Source organism: Lactuca virosa, chromosome 7, assembly GCF_052849685.1.
Source record: "Lactuca virosa cultivar CGN04683 chromosome 7, Lactuca_virosa_CGN04683_v6, whole genome shotgun sequence".
NCBI classification, from domain to species: domain Eukaryota; kingdom Viridiplantae; phylum Streptophyta; class Magnoliopsida; order Asterales; family Asteraceae; genus Lactuca; species Lactuca virosa.
This window is the reverse complement of record NC_136432.1, coordinates 185,951,657-185,971,058: the sequence shown is the minus strand read 5'-3', so window position 1 is coordinate 185,971,058 and position 19,402 is coordinate 185,951,657. Positions and strand designations below refer to the sequence as shown.

Sequence of the window (19,402 nt, the reverse complement as noted above, 5' to 3'; positions counted from 1 at the left end):
GGGAGATGGAGGATTTGTGAGATCATGTGATTTCATATCGAGGCGGTGGGAGGGGAGGGATTTTTAGGGATGCAGACATCTAAACCACAAATCGTTCCGAAACATTGCAAATCATCGGAGGTTAAAACTCGTTCATCACTACCCTCATATTCCACAAACAACAATTTTCCTCGATTTTAACCTCTTCAGATCAAGCACTCTTGTTAACCCACCAACATCACAATCTTCTTGCGTTCATCCGAGGTGAAATGAAAGCACCATCAAAACATCAACTCTTTCATTCGAATAGAAATCAATATGAATTCATTGTCACACTCCTTCCAAATCAACACACTGCCATCAAAGATCTAGCATCGATTCATCATCTCTAATTTGTTGTGATTTGATATCGTTGATGATTATATTATACAGATTAGCTCCGACCTTTAGTACAACCACCTCCAAAAAAAATAAATAAATAAATAAAAGGATGAGATCTTGGTTATCTCCGCCTATAATGTAAAATATATGATTTTGTTTTCCCTTTTCGTACTTGAATAATTTGATATTTGTTTTTATCTGGAGCGCTATTTGTTTTTATCTGGAGTGTTGTAGATGGAGCTAGGTGGTTGTTGGTCATACAAGGGGGTGGTAGGTTGTAACTAATTGCCGCACATATGTGTGTGTGAGAGACTCTTATTTTTTGTATTGTTTAAATAAATAAATAAGTATTAGATTAAAAAAATGAAAGAAAAATAAAAAAATAAATGCCCTAAGGGTATTACAGTTATAGAGGGACCAAATTCACAACAAAAACTAGTTTAAAAAGACCACAAAACCAAAAAAATCAAAATTTGAACTAAACCTGACGAAAAAATACATGCCACAGGACCACTTTTGTAGTTTTGCCTTTTTGTTAACAATCTCATTCCTAATAATTACTTTGGTTAATATCCCTATATCTTTTTATAATTTATAACTCAAAAGATCAAGACTTTGATAAGCACAAGATAGTAAACAAAACTTTATTCCATTTCAAGAAACGAAAATAACACGTATGTCATAATACAAATCACAAAAAATAACTAATAATTTTAGCTTCATACAACAAAATATTTGATTAATCATACCGTTGACAACAAATTCAATACTACTTTTTGATCCTCAAATGATACATTTTAGCAAAATCCAAACACAATTGATGATCTCTTTTATCCCCCCACCCACCCCACCCTCTAAATCCAGCTTGATACCCTTCTTGATTACGAAAAACATGAACACCCCACTCTGGTTTAACATTCACCACCTTATCAATCTCTTCAACCTCAATATTCACCACACCATTATCAACACAAGCAGCTTGTTCCCCTTGACCTTGATGCAACCCACATTTCCCAAAATGAACCGCACTTGCCCGGGGCCCACGCATAGAGTAAACCGGACCACCAAAAGAAGGATAAACAGTCACCCACATTGTTATATCCCAATTATAATCATCAAAAAAACAAAACTCTTTAGCTTTTCTATGTATTCTCCTCCAAACTGTTCGATTAAATGTGTACCCAATGTTCCCCATTCTTTCTGCTATCAAAGTATCCCACCCTTCACCTCTTGACTTCACATTACTTGGAGCAAGATTCGCCGCATAACAATCGGGACATTTTGAGGATTTCAAATCTGTAAGCATCTTCAAATTTCTATAAGCATTTGGGAAAATGAAATGATCTTCTTCTATGAAAAGAATATCACCCGAATGATTGATTGTCTCTTGAAGACCATCCCATATGGTGTTCATCATCCACCACCAATGGTGTTTTAAAGACACAATCTTTGGTGACCTGTGATTCCCGTATTGATCAGTAGTTCCTTCACAGTTTTTGGCTATGGGGTCGTCTTTTTCTTTGCAATCATTAGGGGATACACCAGGGAAATAGTTGGGGAAAATATGAGGTGAAAAAGGAGCGAAGACTTGTTTGACTTGACAAAATTTGATACCTTCGATAATCTTGTTCATTTCTTCGAAGTATCCATCGTGGCTTACGATTAATAAAGTTTCATTGATGCCTGACACATGAGAAAGGCTGTCGACAACTAATTTGAGATATTGGGGACGATTGTGAACGTAGAGAACGATTATGATACGATCTTTGGCAAGATTTGGATACAAATCGATGTTTCTTGGGGGTAATTGGTTCTTCTTCTCCAACATTTTTGATAAATAATTATGTTTGGGAAGCTTGATCGACTCGATCGAACCAGAGATGTTATAGATTACTCCACTAGTAACATCGATTTCAACTGTGTTTTCTTGATATAACCCACTGTTTGAATAATTCATCGCAACGAGGAAGAATAGCAAAAGAACCCCGGTTATAGTTAAGGATATTACAAAAAGGAAGCGACGAACAGCTCCATCTCTTATACGGGGTTTCTTGTAAGAAGCCATGGCTCTATCGATATAATTTCTAGACATTTTCACAAACAGTTATCGGACATGATACGAGATCTAACAGTAACCTAAGAAACCCATCTGTTTCTAACCTAACAAAATTGAAAATTGAAAGTAGCCCGATACAGTAGACAGTTAATGAGAAAAAGGGTGAGCGTTAAGAACCTCAAATCACGTTCTCCGGCGACTGCTGCTACTCAAATCGTAAAACCCAGAAAGGATGAACTAGGGTTTATGCTTGAAATTCGCGTAGTTTGAGATCAGGGAAATGGGTTTTGCGTGTTACTCAGAATCTGAATAAAGAATATGATGATAGTAGGAGATCATTGGTCGAACCGGTGTATGATCAAGAATCGTGGAAGATGGAGGGAGGTCAATGGCGGAGTCGTTGAATACTCGACAGTGGAATGAAGAATAGTAAAGATTAAGCAAGAGAATAGTTAAGTGGAACAGAATTATTGAGAGAAACAAAATCAAAACTTTGGAATAACCGGAGAAAGGGATGAGGCATTGATGAATTGATAGGTTGTAAAAGAGTAGATGGTAATCAAATGTTCGGAAACTTCAAGAACCGGTTAAATGGAGGACTCAAGATTCAAAGTCATTATGTGCCGATGTTGATCGTATTGTATACAAAGTAAACGGTCAATGCTAGTGTAATGGATATATTTTAATTTAAGAAAATATTTTTTATTCGTAACTCATTCACAAGTTATAACGTCTCTTTATTAAGAATTTTTCTTTTTACTGCTTTTAGTATTTTATACTTTATGGCGTATTATTTTTCATATTAAATTAGGGGCGACATGACATAAAAGAAATTGTGACTCAAACTAAAATTTAAATTCATGTTCATGTCAAGTCTAAAAAACACAACGTCGTGTCGTATCGTGTTTGTATTTAAATTTCGATACGAAATTGACACGATTTAGCATTTGTTTGTCGTTTTTTTTCGTTTTTGTCGTGTTATATACGATTAAATATTAATTAAATAAACTATTTTTTAATTTATGTTATATTTGTCGTGTCGTGTTTGTCGTTTTTTAATTGGTTTGTTTTCGTGTTACTGAAAAGAACATAACACCGTGTCGTGTTGTGATCGTGTTAAATAAAACATTGTCGTGTCGTGTTGTGTCAGACAAAAACACGACACGATGACCCGATATGCCAAAAGTATTATGGAATATATCGAGTACTTGTTTTAATGAAATTTCAATATAACATCTTTGATGAATGTAACAAAATTTGGTCCCTCACGTTACTTTATGATCCCTTATTTTCTATTAGACAGTTTAGGCCCATATTTTTTTATTTTATTTAGACAAAATTTCACAAATGGTTTTGCCCCCGATATAGTTTATATGGAACATTTTTTTGCGTGAATGGTCTCTTTGAAGCAAATCTTACACACCAATGGTTCTTAAATGGAAAACTTCACATGCAAATGGTCTTTATGACTAACTTTGTTAAAATTTGTTGTTAAGTCCATATATAATTAAATTTTCACCCTTATTTCCAACTTCCTTCAATCTCCAACTTAGCACACTACCATCATCATCCCCCACACCTCTCTTGTCGTTACCAGCACCTACTCCAACCACTGTCTGCCACGACCACCACCTACTCCCACCGTTGTCCACTTCCACCACCATCGTCAGCTCCAATTTGCAAAAGAAAAACCCATTTGTGGTCTTTAGAAATCAATTCAAAACCATCATCATCCAACAAAAGTGCAACCCCTTTCTCCCTTGATTTGATTAACATATGTACAAAATAAAAGAAATTGTGATAGGCCCTTCGCCTGTAACATCCCAAAAATCACGGCTAAAAATTTCATTTTTAAAACGTTACTTAAACCACAATTGCCAATCCATAATATAATTCTTAACATAAAATCAGAGTGTTAATTCAAAACATGTTCTTATTATCAGAGTAAAACATCCAAGGCTGACTATCTATGGTGTGTGTCATGCGATCATCCCGAGCTCTTCCCTCCGTTACCGGAAGTACCTGAAACCAAAACTAAAAACTGTAAGCACGAAGCTTAGTGAGTTCCCCAACCTACCACATACCATCCACATAATCGCATACTGCAAATACTGGGCCTCGCCCACTACCTCGAGCCCCGCCTGCTCCAGGCCCCGCCTGGCTTCGAGCCCCGCTCGGTGTACAAATCTGTTTCTCTTAGGCCCTGCCTGTCTCTGGGCCCGCCCGCTAACATATATTAACATACAATCATATCATAACACACAAATTGAACATATACTACTGGATTCTTGTTCTAAGGCCTCGTCTATCTTGGGCCCCACCCCTGTCCTGCTACTGATGAGTCATGGAACCCCGTCCACACTCCTACTGATAGTGAGATACGGGCCCAACCCACACTCACTCCCTTCCTACCTTGGGCCTCGCCCCTGCTCTGCTGCTAATGAGATATGAAACACCGTCCACACTCTGCTATTGGTGAGATACGGGACCTCGCCCACACTCACCTCCCTACCAGGCACATACAAGTATCACACAGACAACAGGTATACTCTATCATGCAAACCATTCCTTGGGCACTCGCCCGACATTGGACCTTGGTACTGAATATCATGCTAGCAAACAGTGCCTAGGGCTAACCCCCGGGTCTTCCTACTCACAACTACATGGGCCGGCATTGTGGCCGTAGACCCATTCACACAAAGGGAAACTCACATCCTACTGCTGAAGCTGACCCACGAAAGCACAATCCCGAATTACTGATCTAAACTCCACACCTAAAGCCATCAATGAACCATTGACATAAATATCCAAATTACCATAATACCCTTGAAGTCAATCTGTCAAAGTCAAACTCCTGGCCAAAGTCAACCTTCCTGATTGACTCTACTCGCCAAGTCAACCCATAGACTCGCCGATTTCTTAAACTCATAAACTCTCATAATACGACTCAACTCGCTGAGTCACCCCAAGACTCGTCGAGTTCAACAATCTCTGAGTCCCATCCTGTCCAACTCACTGAGTCACCACTCAACTCACTAATCTGTGCCTTAACCAGAAGAGGTTGGGGGGTCTGCGACCTGACTCGTCGAGTTCAAGAACAGACTCGCCGAGTCCACGACAATCTTCAACAGACTCGCCGAGTCCACGGCAATCTTCAACAGACTCGCCGAGTTGTTCTTCCAACTCGTCGAGTCCCTGCCCATCATCATACAACTCGCCGAGTCCACCCATGTGACTCTCCGAGTCTCTTCAGTCCTTAATCCATATAGTGGCTTTTCGAGCCATGCAGGGGCTCCAACCCATAGATCCACTCTTCTAAAGTCTAACCCCCACGTAAAGTTGCAAACTTTACGTGAAACCAAGGAGCTAAAGGCCCAAAACACTCTAGGGCTAGGGTTTAAGACAAAGGGGCTTCACCAACAATTCATTGACTGCTGCTTTAAGACATTCTGGACCATCACAACCCTAGATCTGAAGTAGCAACCTCAGATCTAAGCCCCAAACCCGAAATAGATCTCAATTTTACCAAAATAGCCCTAAAATCTCATTCAAGAATAGATCTAGATGCAAAAAGGGTGAAGGTAACAGCTTATTACCTCCAAGATGACCTCCCACTGAAGAGTAATCCAAATCTCTGTAAATCCCCTTGATCCAAGCTTCTTGATCTTCAAGATCTCTTCACAAAAACCACTTATCTAAGCTCCCAAGGACTCTCACTCACGATTTAGGGTTTCTGGATCTCAAAAGGATGGTAAAGAGGCTGAGGGAGGGATATGATGTTCTTTATATAGGGTGCAAACCCTAAGATTAGGGTTTTTTCTTGCCCAGACCAGACTCGCCGAGTCCACTTGCCGACTCGCCGAGTCGGTCACTTACTCTATGACCCGGATCCCGCTCCGACTCGTTGAGTTCTTCCCTGGACTCGACGAGTCGACTCCTTGACTTAGAGTTTTTCCTTTCTTTTCTTGGTCTTTCTGATTCTGGGTGTTACAACTCTCCCCCACTTAAACTAAACTTCGTCCTCGAAGTTCTCTACGGCCAATCGTCCTGCAATCTGCTTTCAACACCCTGCTTGAAAAATCTAACACCCGCTGACTACTTCCGCTGGCCTTCCGCCCGGTCATGCATACCAACCCTAATCCTTGTAATAGCAATCCTCCACCGTCCAGAGAACACATCCTGTTTCGTTGGTAATCTTTCCAGTACTCCCCGAGCACCCATACTGAACCCCTTAGGGGTTCACTCCCCTTTGACTTGCGCGTTTTCTGGCCTTCCCAAGGCTACTTCCCATAACTAACCACTTCCCCTACCACTGTGAAGGACATACCCTTCACGATATCCAATACTCCAGCCACTCCCAGTGCTGGTTACGGCTGCCGTACACACTAAATACTTCTTACTACTTACAATATAATGTTGAGTACCCATCCCAGCGAATGGTTCAGGTAATCCTTCGAGTAAAGGATTCATCCATGCAACGGTTAAGACTCAAACGAGAGCTGCGCAACATGGTCAAACCCTTCCCTCTGAGATTATCCAACCCTGCTGTGAGAGGCGCAACACCCTTAGTCAAATATCTGCCTTACCCCATAGTCCTTCTATCATCACTGGCACTAGCTGAAAGTTATGTTGTCCCTTATCCGCCTTCCGGATGCACTGAGACCACCCCAGGTCCCAACTAATCTGTCCATCACTGGATTACCGAACTCCCACCGGTCACTACACCCAACACAATCTCCTAGCCGCTCCCAGCGACTTCCGAAGAAACTTCGGCTATCTATTACTGCTCTATCTACTCTGCCACTCTGGCGCTACAGGTCCTGGGATCCTCGATCCCCTGCCCTGACCCTACGGTCCCTAGCAGGTCCCACCTGTGCTGCTAAAATCTCACGAGCCTCGCCCACGAGTCTCACCCGACTATACTACTGAGCAACCCTGCTCCTAGGTTTCACCCATGTTGCTACTATAATACGGGCCTCGCCCACGGGTCTCACCCAACTGTATCCTGGAGCAGCCTCTCCCAAGGTCTCACCTCTTTAGGGCTACGAAGGTCCACTCCATACTAATCTCAACGAACTACCCTTTCCTGATCCCCACCTTGATCACTAAGAGATAAGGGCCTCGCCCAAACTCCGCTAACTAGGAGATACGGGCCTCCGCCCATTCTCCGCTAACTAAGCTGCTAGAGAATGCTACGGCTTACCCGCAGTCTTACATCACTTCCGCCACTAACTTGCTGTTGGGAAAAATGTTGCGGCTCCCCCGCCGCTCTACCATGCTCTACATGTTGTCTCTGCCACTGACTACTAACACGAAAGCATCCCATGCTAACTGTTCTCAAAATCTTCATTCCGACTCACTCAAGTCCTACAGGCGATCCTCCAACCTGAATTCCCAACCAGTTACTAACCATCTCGATTACATGAACTAACTGTTGGGAAGTTTTGTTAGGTTTTGAGCATTCTAACACTCCTATGGTGTACATGCAACCCTATAAACCTTGGATCTATGTTTTCTCTATTATACATGCAAATATTAACTATTCCAAGGTTTCATCCTAACTAGCATATTATGAAGCACCTATACTACAAAGTTCTAGTTAGATGACATACCTTTTGATGTAGCTTGATGTCTTCAAGCTTTAAGAGCTTAGCCCCAATAGTGTGGAAGCCTCAAATGGAATCACAAATCACCAAAACACCTTGGAAGAACTTGAGAGAATATGTATGCACACTAAAATCGGCCCACTCTTATTTTCACACACTTGTACCAATTTTGTGAGCCAAGGACCCCTTTATATATTATGGAGGATTAGGGTTACATCCATGTAAACCCTAATACCCATGACCTTTCATTTACATAGGATCCATGGGCTAAAAGCTCCATGGACCATCCATGAAAGCTTAGCCCAACCTAAATGAACTTGGCTCATTCCATATATATAAGGGTCCATATTTAATTAGTTCTTTTTGATCACTTAATTAATTCTAAATTAATTCTTGATCAATACTAATTAAATAATATGATTCCATATTAATATATTAGAACTTATAATATATTAATATAAATCATAAATATACTATTCTCAAAAGACTGTCCATATAAATTGTACCGGTGAAGTGCAACCCAAATGGACCATGCCGGGTCGGGTCAAGTACATACCAAATATAGTTATGGACTTAGACATTAATCCAACAGTCTCCCACTTGGATAAGTCTAAAACTATTATTGAGTATGACTTCAAAACCTAACTGGCAATCGTAGCTCTTAAAGCCGATGTCGAACTCTGACCTTGTCAATGACTTGTCCATTAGATAAGGGATCATATATTCCTCCATTCCAGATATCATATGGACTGAGACATGGATTATAATCATTCTCTCTGTCCATTTGTTGTTTCCCGATTTTCGATTTATGATGACTGACTGATTGAACAAATCAAATCAGTCCTGGCTTGGCCAAGCACTCACATGTGTCATCGCTAAATCATCGAGGGGCCCACATATATCGCTTTTATCCCGAAGGTAAAAGGAATGGATAAACTTCAACCCATATGGCTTGTTCTACTACTTGTTGAATCATACACAAAGGCACGTTTTATAACATCGAGTTACCAAATGCGTTTTCGTGCAATCAATGTATAACCAACTCATAGTAACAACTCATATCTCTAGGTTTGAAGAATATAAGATATTATCGGCTCATGATCACTCGTGATAAAATCCATGAAGTGATTCAAATGAGCGCGGGTTGAATCCAATACTCAGAACTTATGAGCACTCATGAGTGTTGTAGCACCACTTTGTCCACCAACTTGGACCTCTACAAACCAACCCATGACAGTCTTGATTCATATCTACTTCCAACATATGACCGACTGTGGATGGTTTGAATAACTTAATCATTCAGGAAGAGCGACTTAGTTATTCTGGAAGTCAAAACATGCAAAGTGAAACACAAGAATAAATGAATCAAATATGGTATCAAACCTTATGAATATAAATAAACACTTTTATTTATCACCATACTGATTACTCATTATTCATTGTTTTGGTTTTATCAACTTTATACTTGAATTAAAAACACTAGTTGTCCCATGCTCCAAGCATGTACACTATGTTTTTCTTAAACAATAGCTTTGCCATACACCAAGTATGCACTCTATGTTTGTCTATGATCCTTACTTTGTGAAATAAACCAATTGAACATAATTTCAATGATTCTAATTTCACACTCCCAAATCCTTATCGAAAAATGTGAGAATTTCAAATTCCTATCATTTATCGAAATCTGTTTAGATTTTAAACTTATATGCACTGACCCTCCTGTAATGAATATGTACAAAGTCACAAAGACTTGTCAACAGTCATTATAAGGTATTCCAATGGAGATCAACTCCATGGAAACTAAGTCTCATATTCAAAGTACATTGCTTTGGACATGCTTCTTGCATTAAGTTTTCTAATCTTACACAGATAACTTCCACCTATGGAGACAACTCCATATTCTCATTTTGACTATCACTTCTGAATAAGAGATGCCTCTTTTCAGAATATGTCAATATGGTCCTTCCAAAATTAGCACTATACTTCCAACTGTCCCTGAGCAACCAATCTTTGGTAAACCTCAGATTGTCCTCGACAATTGCTTAATCATTTTAGTCATATCCAATTCTAGACCTTTTCCCTTCTTAATGCCTCTGGGCATTTGGAAAAATTTAGAAATGACAAATATTATAGCACATGCAATCAATCCTGTACTCAAAGCAAATGGTACACGATTCATGATGTCTCACATAAAGACATGATTCTAGACCAGTCTTTTGCTACAATATTTTTATTTGCCATGTTTTCAAAATTTGACTATGAAGAGGGATGTCGTAATCATAATCGAATTTTAAGAACGCAATATATAGAATTTCCTTAAGTTGAACCAATCCAACATGAAATTCATATATATATTCTTGACTAAAGATGATTAAGGTCTCAATCTAAGCCTTTAGAACTGAAATGAAGTATATCCTCTCCCTTAATTATAGCAAAACAACTTTTTCAATCCCTGCAGCCTCACGAATTGAAACTTTTGTTTTCTATAATTAACATTGCTAACTTGCAACACTAATAATAATTATCATGCTGCCACTAACATGATGATTATTAGCATAACACTTATGCTCCCACTAGCTTTGACATGTACTCAGAAATCAGCTGGACTTCTAGAAATCAATACTTTATTCACTTTCTTACCAAAGTTCAGATTTCTGATACGAGATGCTTTGATAAAACTTTATCAAAATCATACACCTTTCCTTAGATAGCATGCATGTGTGTCTAAACAATTTCAGAACTATGAAAAGGGATGCCGTAATCATAGTCTCAATTGTTTAGACCTTTTGCCATCTGCTTCAAATCTACTTGGTGGAAGTGTTTCCTCACCATCATTTTCATGAATCGGAGAGAAACCTTATGACCCTTAGATTTTATGGTGTATGTGTTCTTATCCATGTGAATCGTCAAAACCATAGTCACAAGACAAGGATAATGACAAATCCAAACTCATATGGACTGAACTTATGCAATCTTAACTTCTTGCCACCTGGCAGTACAGGGCCTGCCATTGCTTCCAAGTTGTTATGCAACCAATTGAGAACTTTCAGAACTCCTATGCAAAGCCAACTTTAACTGGAATGGGCACAGAATATGTCAACATGATAGGTTATAAACCTCAAGTCGTGTGCTAGTGAAGAACCTCAGGTTTTATTCTTGATTAGTTCTTGAAATTCTTTTTAGGATCTTTAAGACTCCCACTGTCCTCTTGACATATAAGACTATCTTGCCAAATATTCAAGAGATAGTACGGATTCTTTATCAAGACAAACACTTCACACAATTGGCCTTAGTTGGTCTTTGTTTTATCCAAAACATCACAACTTACCAATTTCAAATGTACAAGAGTAGGACACTTTTACTCTTACATTTGACAAGTGTTTTAAACCTTTCTTTAAGATATGTCACTCAAGTTACAATCTTGGAGTATGACTCTAAGAATTGTTTTGGAACGAAGTATGACTCATCTTCCTGATCTAACCATTTCAACAATTCATGACTCCTCTTCTTAGTCATAAGAATGCACTAAGATGACCTTTAGAGGACTAATTGTGATATGATTTCTAAATCATTAAGATGATCACAAACATGATACTAAAGTACTCTCCCATCTTTTCAGATTTGAGAAACTTTTATCTTTCTGCCTAATTTGATTCTTCCCATTCGTTCTGCCATACATTGAGACTTTTCCCATGTTTCAGAATTATACTTAACCATGTAAGTATAACCATATTTACTAAACTTTAGTAAATCAAATAGTCTTAACGAGCTTTTTGGTGGACATGACCAGTGCACAAGAATGTGTACTCGATCCCTTTAGTCCTTCACTTGACTCACACATCCATGTGAACAAGTAATTAGTCTTGATTTTCCAATGCTTGAAAGTTCTCATTCATCATACTATTCAACTTGCATGATTCCAAGTTTCGGTCCAATTGAAACTTGGGCGATGAGGAACTTTCCTGATTTGGTAAATTTAGACACTACCACAAATGAAAGAATCAAATCCATTTTCCAATATTGCTGTCAGTGGAATCATATAAGCAACAATTTTCCACAAATGTCATTGTAAGGATACTTCAAATAAATAAAATTAAACAATTTTCTTTTATTTTAAAACTTTGCGGAAAAACTTATCCTTACAATCCACATGGAAAATTGTTGTTATCTATTCCTTAGCAATATATCATAACTTCTTAAGCAACTGCTCAAAATTCTGATGCGATCGAAATCCACCTTCGCGATCAGAATCAGCATATACTTCCTTTAAGATTTCTCTCTATTCTTTGATTCTTAAAACATCAACATGTGACCCAGTCACATCATGTAATGAGGATCTCAGAATAGAACTTAACAGAGTTAGATAATGGGCTCTACCTGATGTAGAGTCAAACTTATTGACTTTAACATCCTTAGGTAAATTTGGCAGCTTTGCAATCAACGCCCCTTCCTTTGGCAAAATAAACATATGGATCCTTTGGTAATGGGACTATCTCAGACTTAGCCTTTCTCTTTACCATTTGGTCAACCGGGTTGACTATGGCCAATCCCTTTCCATTGGGAAGAGAATTCTTTTTCTGGATTTCCAGTGTCACCATTGTCACTGTCCATAAAGTTTTTGGGAAGTTGATCTTCTAATCAAATTTGCTTTACTATCGTTCCAAATCATTGCTGATTCAGCAACACCAAGCAAATAGATATGATCATTAAGGTTCATGTCATAGTCTGTTTCATAGTAGTCCCAAAGGAACTCACTATGTGACTTAGAAAGTGATTGAACATCCAACTTTCTCAAGACTTTGACACCCAACTCTCCCGGCTTGTCAATATGTGACTTCATCTCTAAGATGTGATCACACATAGACCTTGCTTGCCATTAGGGCTTGAGTGACCTTGAACTTGTGGGTTAGGGAGAATAATTGGAGGAGGTGGAGGAAGAGAAGTATGACTTCCATGAGCCAAACTCGGGAAGTCATATTCATTAGGAAAGCTTGGTTTGGGAAGATCATTGTTGTCTAAACCAGACATCAACAATGGGAGAAATTCACGTAAAGTTGATTTAAGTCCTTAATATAACACCCAATATGATATATTAAGGCTAGGACGCAACAAACTATTTTATAACTTGGAAGAGGGATGCCGTAATCCAAGCTATAAAATATTTGAAGGTAGGTGAATGACGATTCACCAATTTCCACCAAGATAAACGAAATGTATTATTAGGTTTTAATTGGTTTTGAAACTCGTAGATTCTTTTGAGATTCATTGAACTTTTCAATGGCATGTTTCAATCTCGAGTGTGCCCTTCAGGTTTTGTGACTGGGATGCCGAGGATCACAAAACAAGGTGTGAAGTAACCATGCAAATATAATTGGTACCCTTAATATTTACCCCTCAATGGATGTGCCGGTTAACCACACACGCTCCAACGATACTATGATAAACATTAAGTTACCCTTTGCCTACCTTGTTAAGTCCATGTTAGTGTGCCGGTTAACCACACACGCTCCACTAACAGCTTAAACAAAGTGCAAAGTGTAATTTCATGGATTAGCACCTTATTCACATTTTCCTAAGTAACTAAGATTGGGTATTAATAACAGTTTAGTTACTTAGTATTTATCATTAATACTTTTAATGAAGGGAGAACTATAGTCCTTGTCCTACCCGTTCGGCTAACGACCCTCCACCGGTCAAGGAAGCGGTGGGTGAGAGTGGACACCCATTAAACTGCCATTTTATAGGCAGTAACCTTATACCCCCCTTATAGACCGGCTTCGTGAATGAGGCCTACTAATGGTAAGACGACTTTACTCTTATACATATATATATAAATATTATTAACTTATAATATTATAAAGTATAAGGGTTGAATTTTAACTTTTAAAATTCTAAGGGCTTAACTTGGAATTAAAATATTCATAAGTGAAAACTTTACAAATTCCAAAACTTGAGGGCAAGTTTTGAAACTATTCAAAACTTTTCATTTCATAACTTATGAGTTTAATTAAGGTTTAATGAAAAAAAAATTCAAGTTCCATAACTTGAGGACAAGTTATGGAAGACATTAAATCATTTAATGATGTCATTAAAAATAGTGACTCTTCTATTTTCATAACCTATGAGACTTAATGACACTTTAAAAAGAAAAACTCTTCACTTTCCATAACTTGAGGACAAGTTATGGAGTTCATAAAAACCATTAAGATCAAATATTCCAATTAACACAATAATCAAATAATTTTTCTATGATCTAGATTAAACTCATAAGTAAAGATAATTCACATCAACAATTTTCAAGAAATTAGATAATCATATAAACTAATACAAATCTTGAAACTTTGACAATTATCCTTTGAAGACTCTTGGAATTCATAACCTAAAGAGTTAATAAATGAGACATTTCACATCTATAACTTATGGAAGTTTCAAAACTCTTAAGATCATAACTTCAAAAAAACTTTTGAGTTTCAAAATTTTATGACAAAATTTGTAACTCCTTAAAACCATTTAGATCAAACTTTTAAAACAAAAAAAATAAAATAATCATATCATTCTATCTTTTAATAAATTGACCTAATTCAACTCTTGTAGTAAAGTGACTCAAATTTTATAAATAATTAGTTTTTCATAAAATCAAGTAATTATCATAAAATTTGACAAACTTCATGTTTTTTTTTTCTTTTTTTTTCTTTCAACTTGAAAAAAAAATACATTTGCATCAATATAACAGAAAACAACCCACGTCTCTGATACCACTGTTAGGTTTTGAGCATTCTAACACTCCTATGATGTACATGCAACCCTATAAACCTTGGATCTATGTTTTCTCTATTATACATGCAAATATTAACTATTCCAAGGTTTCATCCTAACTAGCATATTATGAAGCACCTATACTACAAAGTTCTAGTTAGATGACATACCTTTTGATGTAGCTTGATGTCTTCAAGCTTTAAGAGCTTAGCCCCAATAGTGTGGAAGCCTCAAATGGAATCACAAATCACCAAAACACCTTGGAAGAACTTGAGAGAATATGTATGCACACTAAAATCGGTCCACTCTTATTTTCACACACTTGTACCAATTTTGTGAGCCAATGACCCCTTTATATATTATGGAGGATTAGAGTTACATCCATGTAAACCTAATACCCATGACCTTTCATTTACATAGGATCCATGGGCTAAAAGCTCCATGGACCATCCATGAAAGCTTAGCCCAACCTAAATGAACTTGGCCCATTCCATATATATAAGAGTCCATATTTAATTAGTTCTTTTTTATCACTTAATTAATTCTAAATTAATTCTTGATCAATACTAATTAAATAATATGATTCCATATTAATATATTAGAACTTATAATATATTAATATAAATCATAAATATACTATTCTCAAAAGACTATCCATATAAATTGTGCCGGTGAAGTGCAACCCAAATGGACCATGCCGGGTCGGGTCAAGTACATACCAAATATAGTTATGGACTTAGACATTAATCCAACAAGTTTGTCAAACTCCCAACCCTGAACTCCTCAATCCATCAATCGTTGTGCTACTTTCTTTCCTTCTCAGAGGCCGCGTACTCATTCTGGATCTGTGTGCTCTTACCCTTGTACACTCGGAGGGTTCTCCCCCACTTTGATCCTGCTTATACCTCACTGCTCAATGCTCGAGAAGAATTCCCAATCTTTTCTACCATTCCGCAATCAATCTGCTGAAAAACCCAAGCTTGCCACAGCTAGGGATCTAACCAATCCATCACTCAATAACACCTTCCTGAAGCTAGCGGGACACTACTGAGTTCCACATAAGCATGCTATAGTTACTGCATCCTAAGTAACCTGCTCCAATAGGGCACAACCCCTAACTACCATTTTAATATCCAAGGCATGCAGATGGCATTTAACTAAATCACAAGCAAGCCACACAATTCGGAGATACTTATACCAATAGCGATGCAGAACCATAACAATATAATCATGAATAAAAGTTAACAGAGAAATGAAAGACACACACCTGCAATGTCCGGCGCTGCTCACACCTCCATGGTAGTCATCTGAAAAGCCCTGCCTCCTACCGCAGGCGCCTCTGCTCGGCCCTGACGGCCGTCCGTGATCCTCAAAGTTGCAGGGGCAGGTGCTATCACCCGTCCTGCCGAAAACAAACTGGGACACTGGGCCTTCTTGTGGCCCCGCTGACTGCAATGAAAACATATCAGGTCTGAGCCCTGAGTAATGGTAGCTGTACAATCTCTGCTGTAATGGCCAGTCTGGCCGCACTTGAAGCAGCTTGAATCACCACCACTACCGCTCCTGCACGTACCCTCATGCATCCTGCCACACTTGCCACAGCGGCTGCGGCTCTAGAAATCCCTCGATCTCGAATCTAACCCCTTGGGTCTCTTGCCTGAAGCTGTGGCTACCTGAATCTCATCCGGTTTCCTCTTCCTCTCTAACTCCAAATCAATCTCTCTCTCTTTGGCACAAGCAATCATGTCCTCCAGTGTCTTGCAGCTGGACCTGCTCACAAACTGCCTGATGTCATCCCTCAACATCTCTTGATATCGGGCCTTCTTCATCTCCTCATCTGCGACATACTGCGGAACAAGAAGGGCCCTCTCCCTGAACTTGGCGGTGATCTCCGCCACAGTCTCAGTAGTCTGTGTCAAATCCTGAAACTTCCGTGCCAACTGCTGCACCTCAATAGTCGGTGAGAACTCAGCCCTGAACCTGGCCGAGAAATCACCCCATGTCATCGCGTCCAACGCGGCATCATCCCCCAAGGCATTACCAACCTCCTCCCACCAATCCCTCGCTCTGTCCTTCAGAAGACAGGAGGCGAGTCTGACCTTGTCCCCCTCGGGACACCGGCTCGTACGGAATGCATTGGCGACATCGGCCAACCACCTGCTGCTAGCAATGGGGTCCCTAGCCCCATGATAATCTGGTGCTCCGCAAGCTCTAAACTCTCGGAATGTCAAGGTACGCGCTCCCATCAAGGCCATCATCTCGATACGGAAGGCTCCCAGCCTCTCATCCAAGATCTCCAGTACACCCTCCTTGACCGTGCCAAAGATCACAGGAGTCTGATCTAGTTAGGCCTGTCAAAACATGCCACGACACGACAAGAATATACGACACGAAACGAAATTTGGACGAAATCGAAATTCGAATTCGTGTTCGTGTCGTGTTCGTGTTAGTAAAAAAAAACACGGCGTCGTGTCGTGTCGTGTTCGAGTTAAAAAATTGGCACGAAATTAGCACGAAATTGACACGAAAGTAACACGACTCAAACACGATTAAAAGCTCACATATAACACGACAATAAAACGAGTTTGACACAAGATACAACCGACTTACGCTTTTATTAAATAATATATTTGAAAATGTAAGTATAATTATTTTAAAGTATATATATATTTGTTTAAATGTTTAGAAGTGAAGCGTCTCTTTGGTTTAATAACTTTATAAAATTCCAAGAAAAGTTCCCTCGGCACTGGCAAAAATCAATTAAACGATTCACGATTTCACGTACGCCTCTTCAGTCTTTACTCTTCCGATTCATATTCCATCGGATCTTCAATCTCCATCCACGATTATATATTTGAGTAATTGCAGTGCAGATTATGGTTGCTCTGATACTATCTAGTATCGCCTCTACCATCTCTCCAATCCTCTACATTATCAATTAACATCGATTTCGAGCACGAACAGTAGAACACATCGACAGAACATAGCGACCGACCGATTTCTTCATCAAAACTATCTTGGCGATTTCTTTTGTTCTTCATCAATCATCACGGTAATGTTTTTCATCAATCAAAATTCCTTACTTTGTGTTCTTTTTTAGTCTAGCTTATCGATCATATAGCTATATTTTCTGATTTGCTGTCAAACCCTAATTCATCTCCTCTTATTATCTTTACTCATTAGTATAAGACATCAACAATGATTCCTTCTGTGTTTCTTTTGTTGCCTAATATGCTCTGATTTATTGTTACAAGGCATCAACAATTATTCCTTCTTTATATATCTTTCTGATTGCAGAATATATATGTTTTTCAAAATTCCTTGATGCGTGTTCTCTTTTCTGACTGCATAATGTATGGTGTATCGGTGTATGTATCATGTATGATTTGGTTTCTTGTTTTTATAACATGCTCTAATCATTTCGCTTACTTTGCAACAAATATAATTTACAACACCTTGGTTCATTAGCTTCACGACTTGTTCAGACAACATCTTAAGCTTTTTTGCAGCAGCAGAGGCTAATTCATTGGCATATGAGCTCTATTCTCTCAGCCTTTTGTTTTCACTTTCTAATTGCTCTTTTGACTCTATAATCTTGGCTACTTTCTGTTTGAGTTGTTCAATCTCAACTGCAGGTGCTTTAATTGTGGTATTTTCTGAAAGAAGTTGTTTCAAGGCTATGATTGTAATAATAATAAAAGTCCAAGTACAACTTGACTTTTACCTTTTCGTTTATTTCTCTTTCAAAAAAAAACATGTTGTAGTTATAATTGGTATTATATTTATTCTATGGCAAAATATGTCTCTATTACAAGCTTAGATTTCCTTTCCTATTTGTGACTTTATTTTATGGCTTCATGTTTTTCGAAAGTTAATGCTATGTGTTTAGATTTTTTTCTTATTTTTGACTTTATGGTAATATATTCGTTTATTTCTTACTTCACTGCAAAGTTTTTCGAAATTTACTGCTACGTGTTTACATTTCTTTCTTATTTCTGACTTGATAGACTACAAGAGTAGTTTTTCGAAATTTACTGCTATTTGTTTACATTTCTTGGCTACTTTGTCGTGTTTGTTATACAAGACTACAAGAGTAGTTGAATGCGTTTCTATTTTATCTTATAAAGTTGAGGACATTTAGTACAATATTATGTTTTTTTGTCGTGTTTGTCGTTTTAAGCATGTATTAATTTCAGGATATTGGTATTTTTTGTTATTTTATCGTATTGTCGTGTTTGTCGTTTTTTAAGCATGAATTGATTAAACAAAAGAAAATTTTGTGCTACTTTTGTTGTGTTGTCGTGTAAGTCGTGTTTGTCGGTTTTTTAATAGATTCGTGTTCGTGTTGGGGAAAAAAACACAACGTCGTGTCGTGTCGTTTTCGGGTTATGCAAAAAAAATTTGTGTCGTGTCGTGTTACGCAAATACACGAAACGACTGCCCGAATTGACAGGCCTAGATCTAGTATGCTGCGCGTAACCTCCGCTGATACAAACTCTCTCATACGCTCCTCGAGCTGCTCGGTCCCTGAACCTGAGCCTGATCCCTCTCCGACGCCTGACCCGCCCACTGGTCTCTCTCGCAGTGTCACCATGCTGAAAAGCATATCACATAACTATTAGAA

At 38.5% G+C, this 19,402-nt stretch overlaps 1 protein-coding gene and 1 long non-coding RNA gene across 2 annotated transcripts; one reads left to right on the top strand and one right to left on the bottom strand.

Moving 5' to 3' along the window:
- Window positions 1–990: 990 nt before the first annotated feature.
- LOC145125305 (beta-1,2-N-acetylglucosaminyltransferase II) lies at window positions 991–3,038 on the bottom strand. The gene has a single exon (XM_079060777.1). It carries the CDS (start codon window positions 2,450–2,452, stop codon window positions 1,130–1,132), a length of 1,323 nt encoding a protein of 440 aa, XP_078916903.1. The 5' UTR covers window positions 2,453–3,038; the 3' UTR covers window positions 991–1,129.
- Window positions 3,039–17,477: 14,439 nt separating this feature from the next.
- On the top strand, window positions 17,478–18,592 carry LOC145125649 (uncharacterized). Its single transcript, XR_013716094.1, has 2 exons — window positions 17,478–17,559; window positions 17,647–18,592. It is a non-coding gene; the product is annotated as an uncharacterized LOC145125649 (long non-coding RNA).
- The last annotated feature ends 810 nt before the right edge of the window (window positions 18,593–19,402 follow it).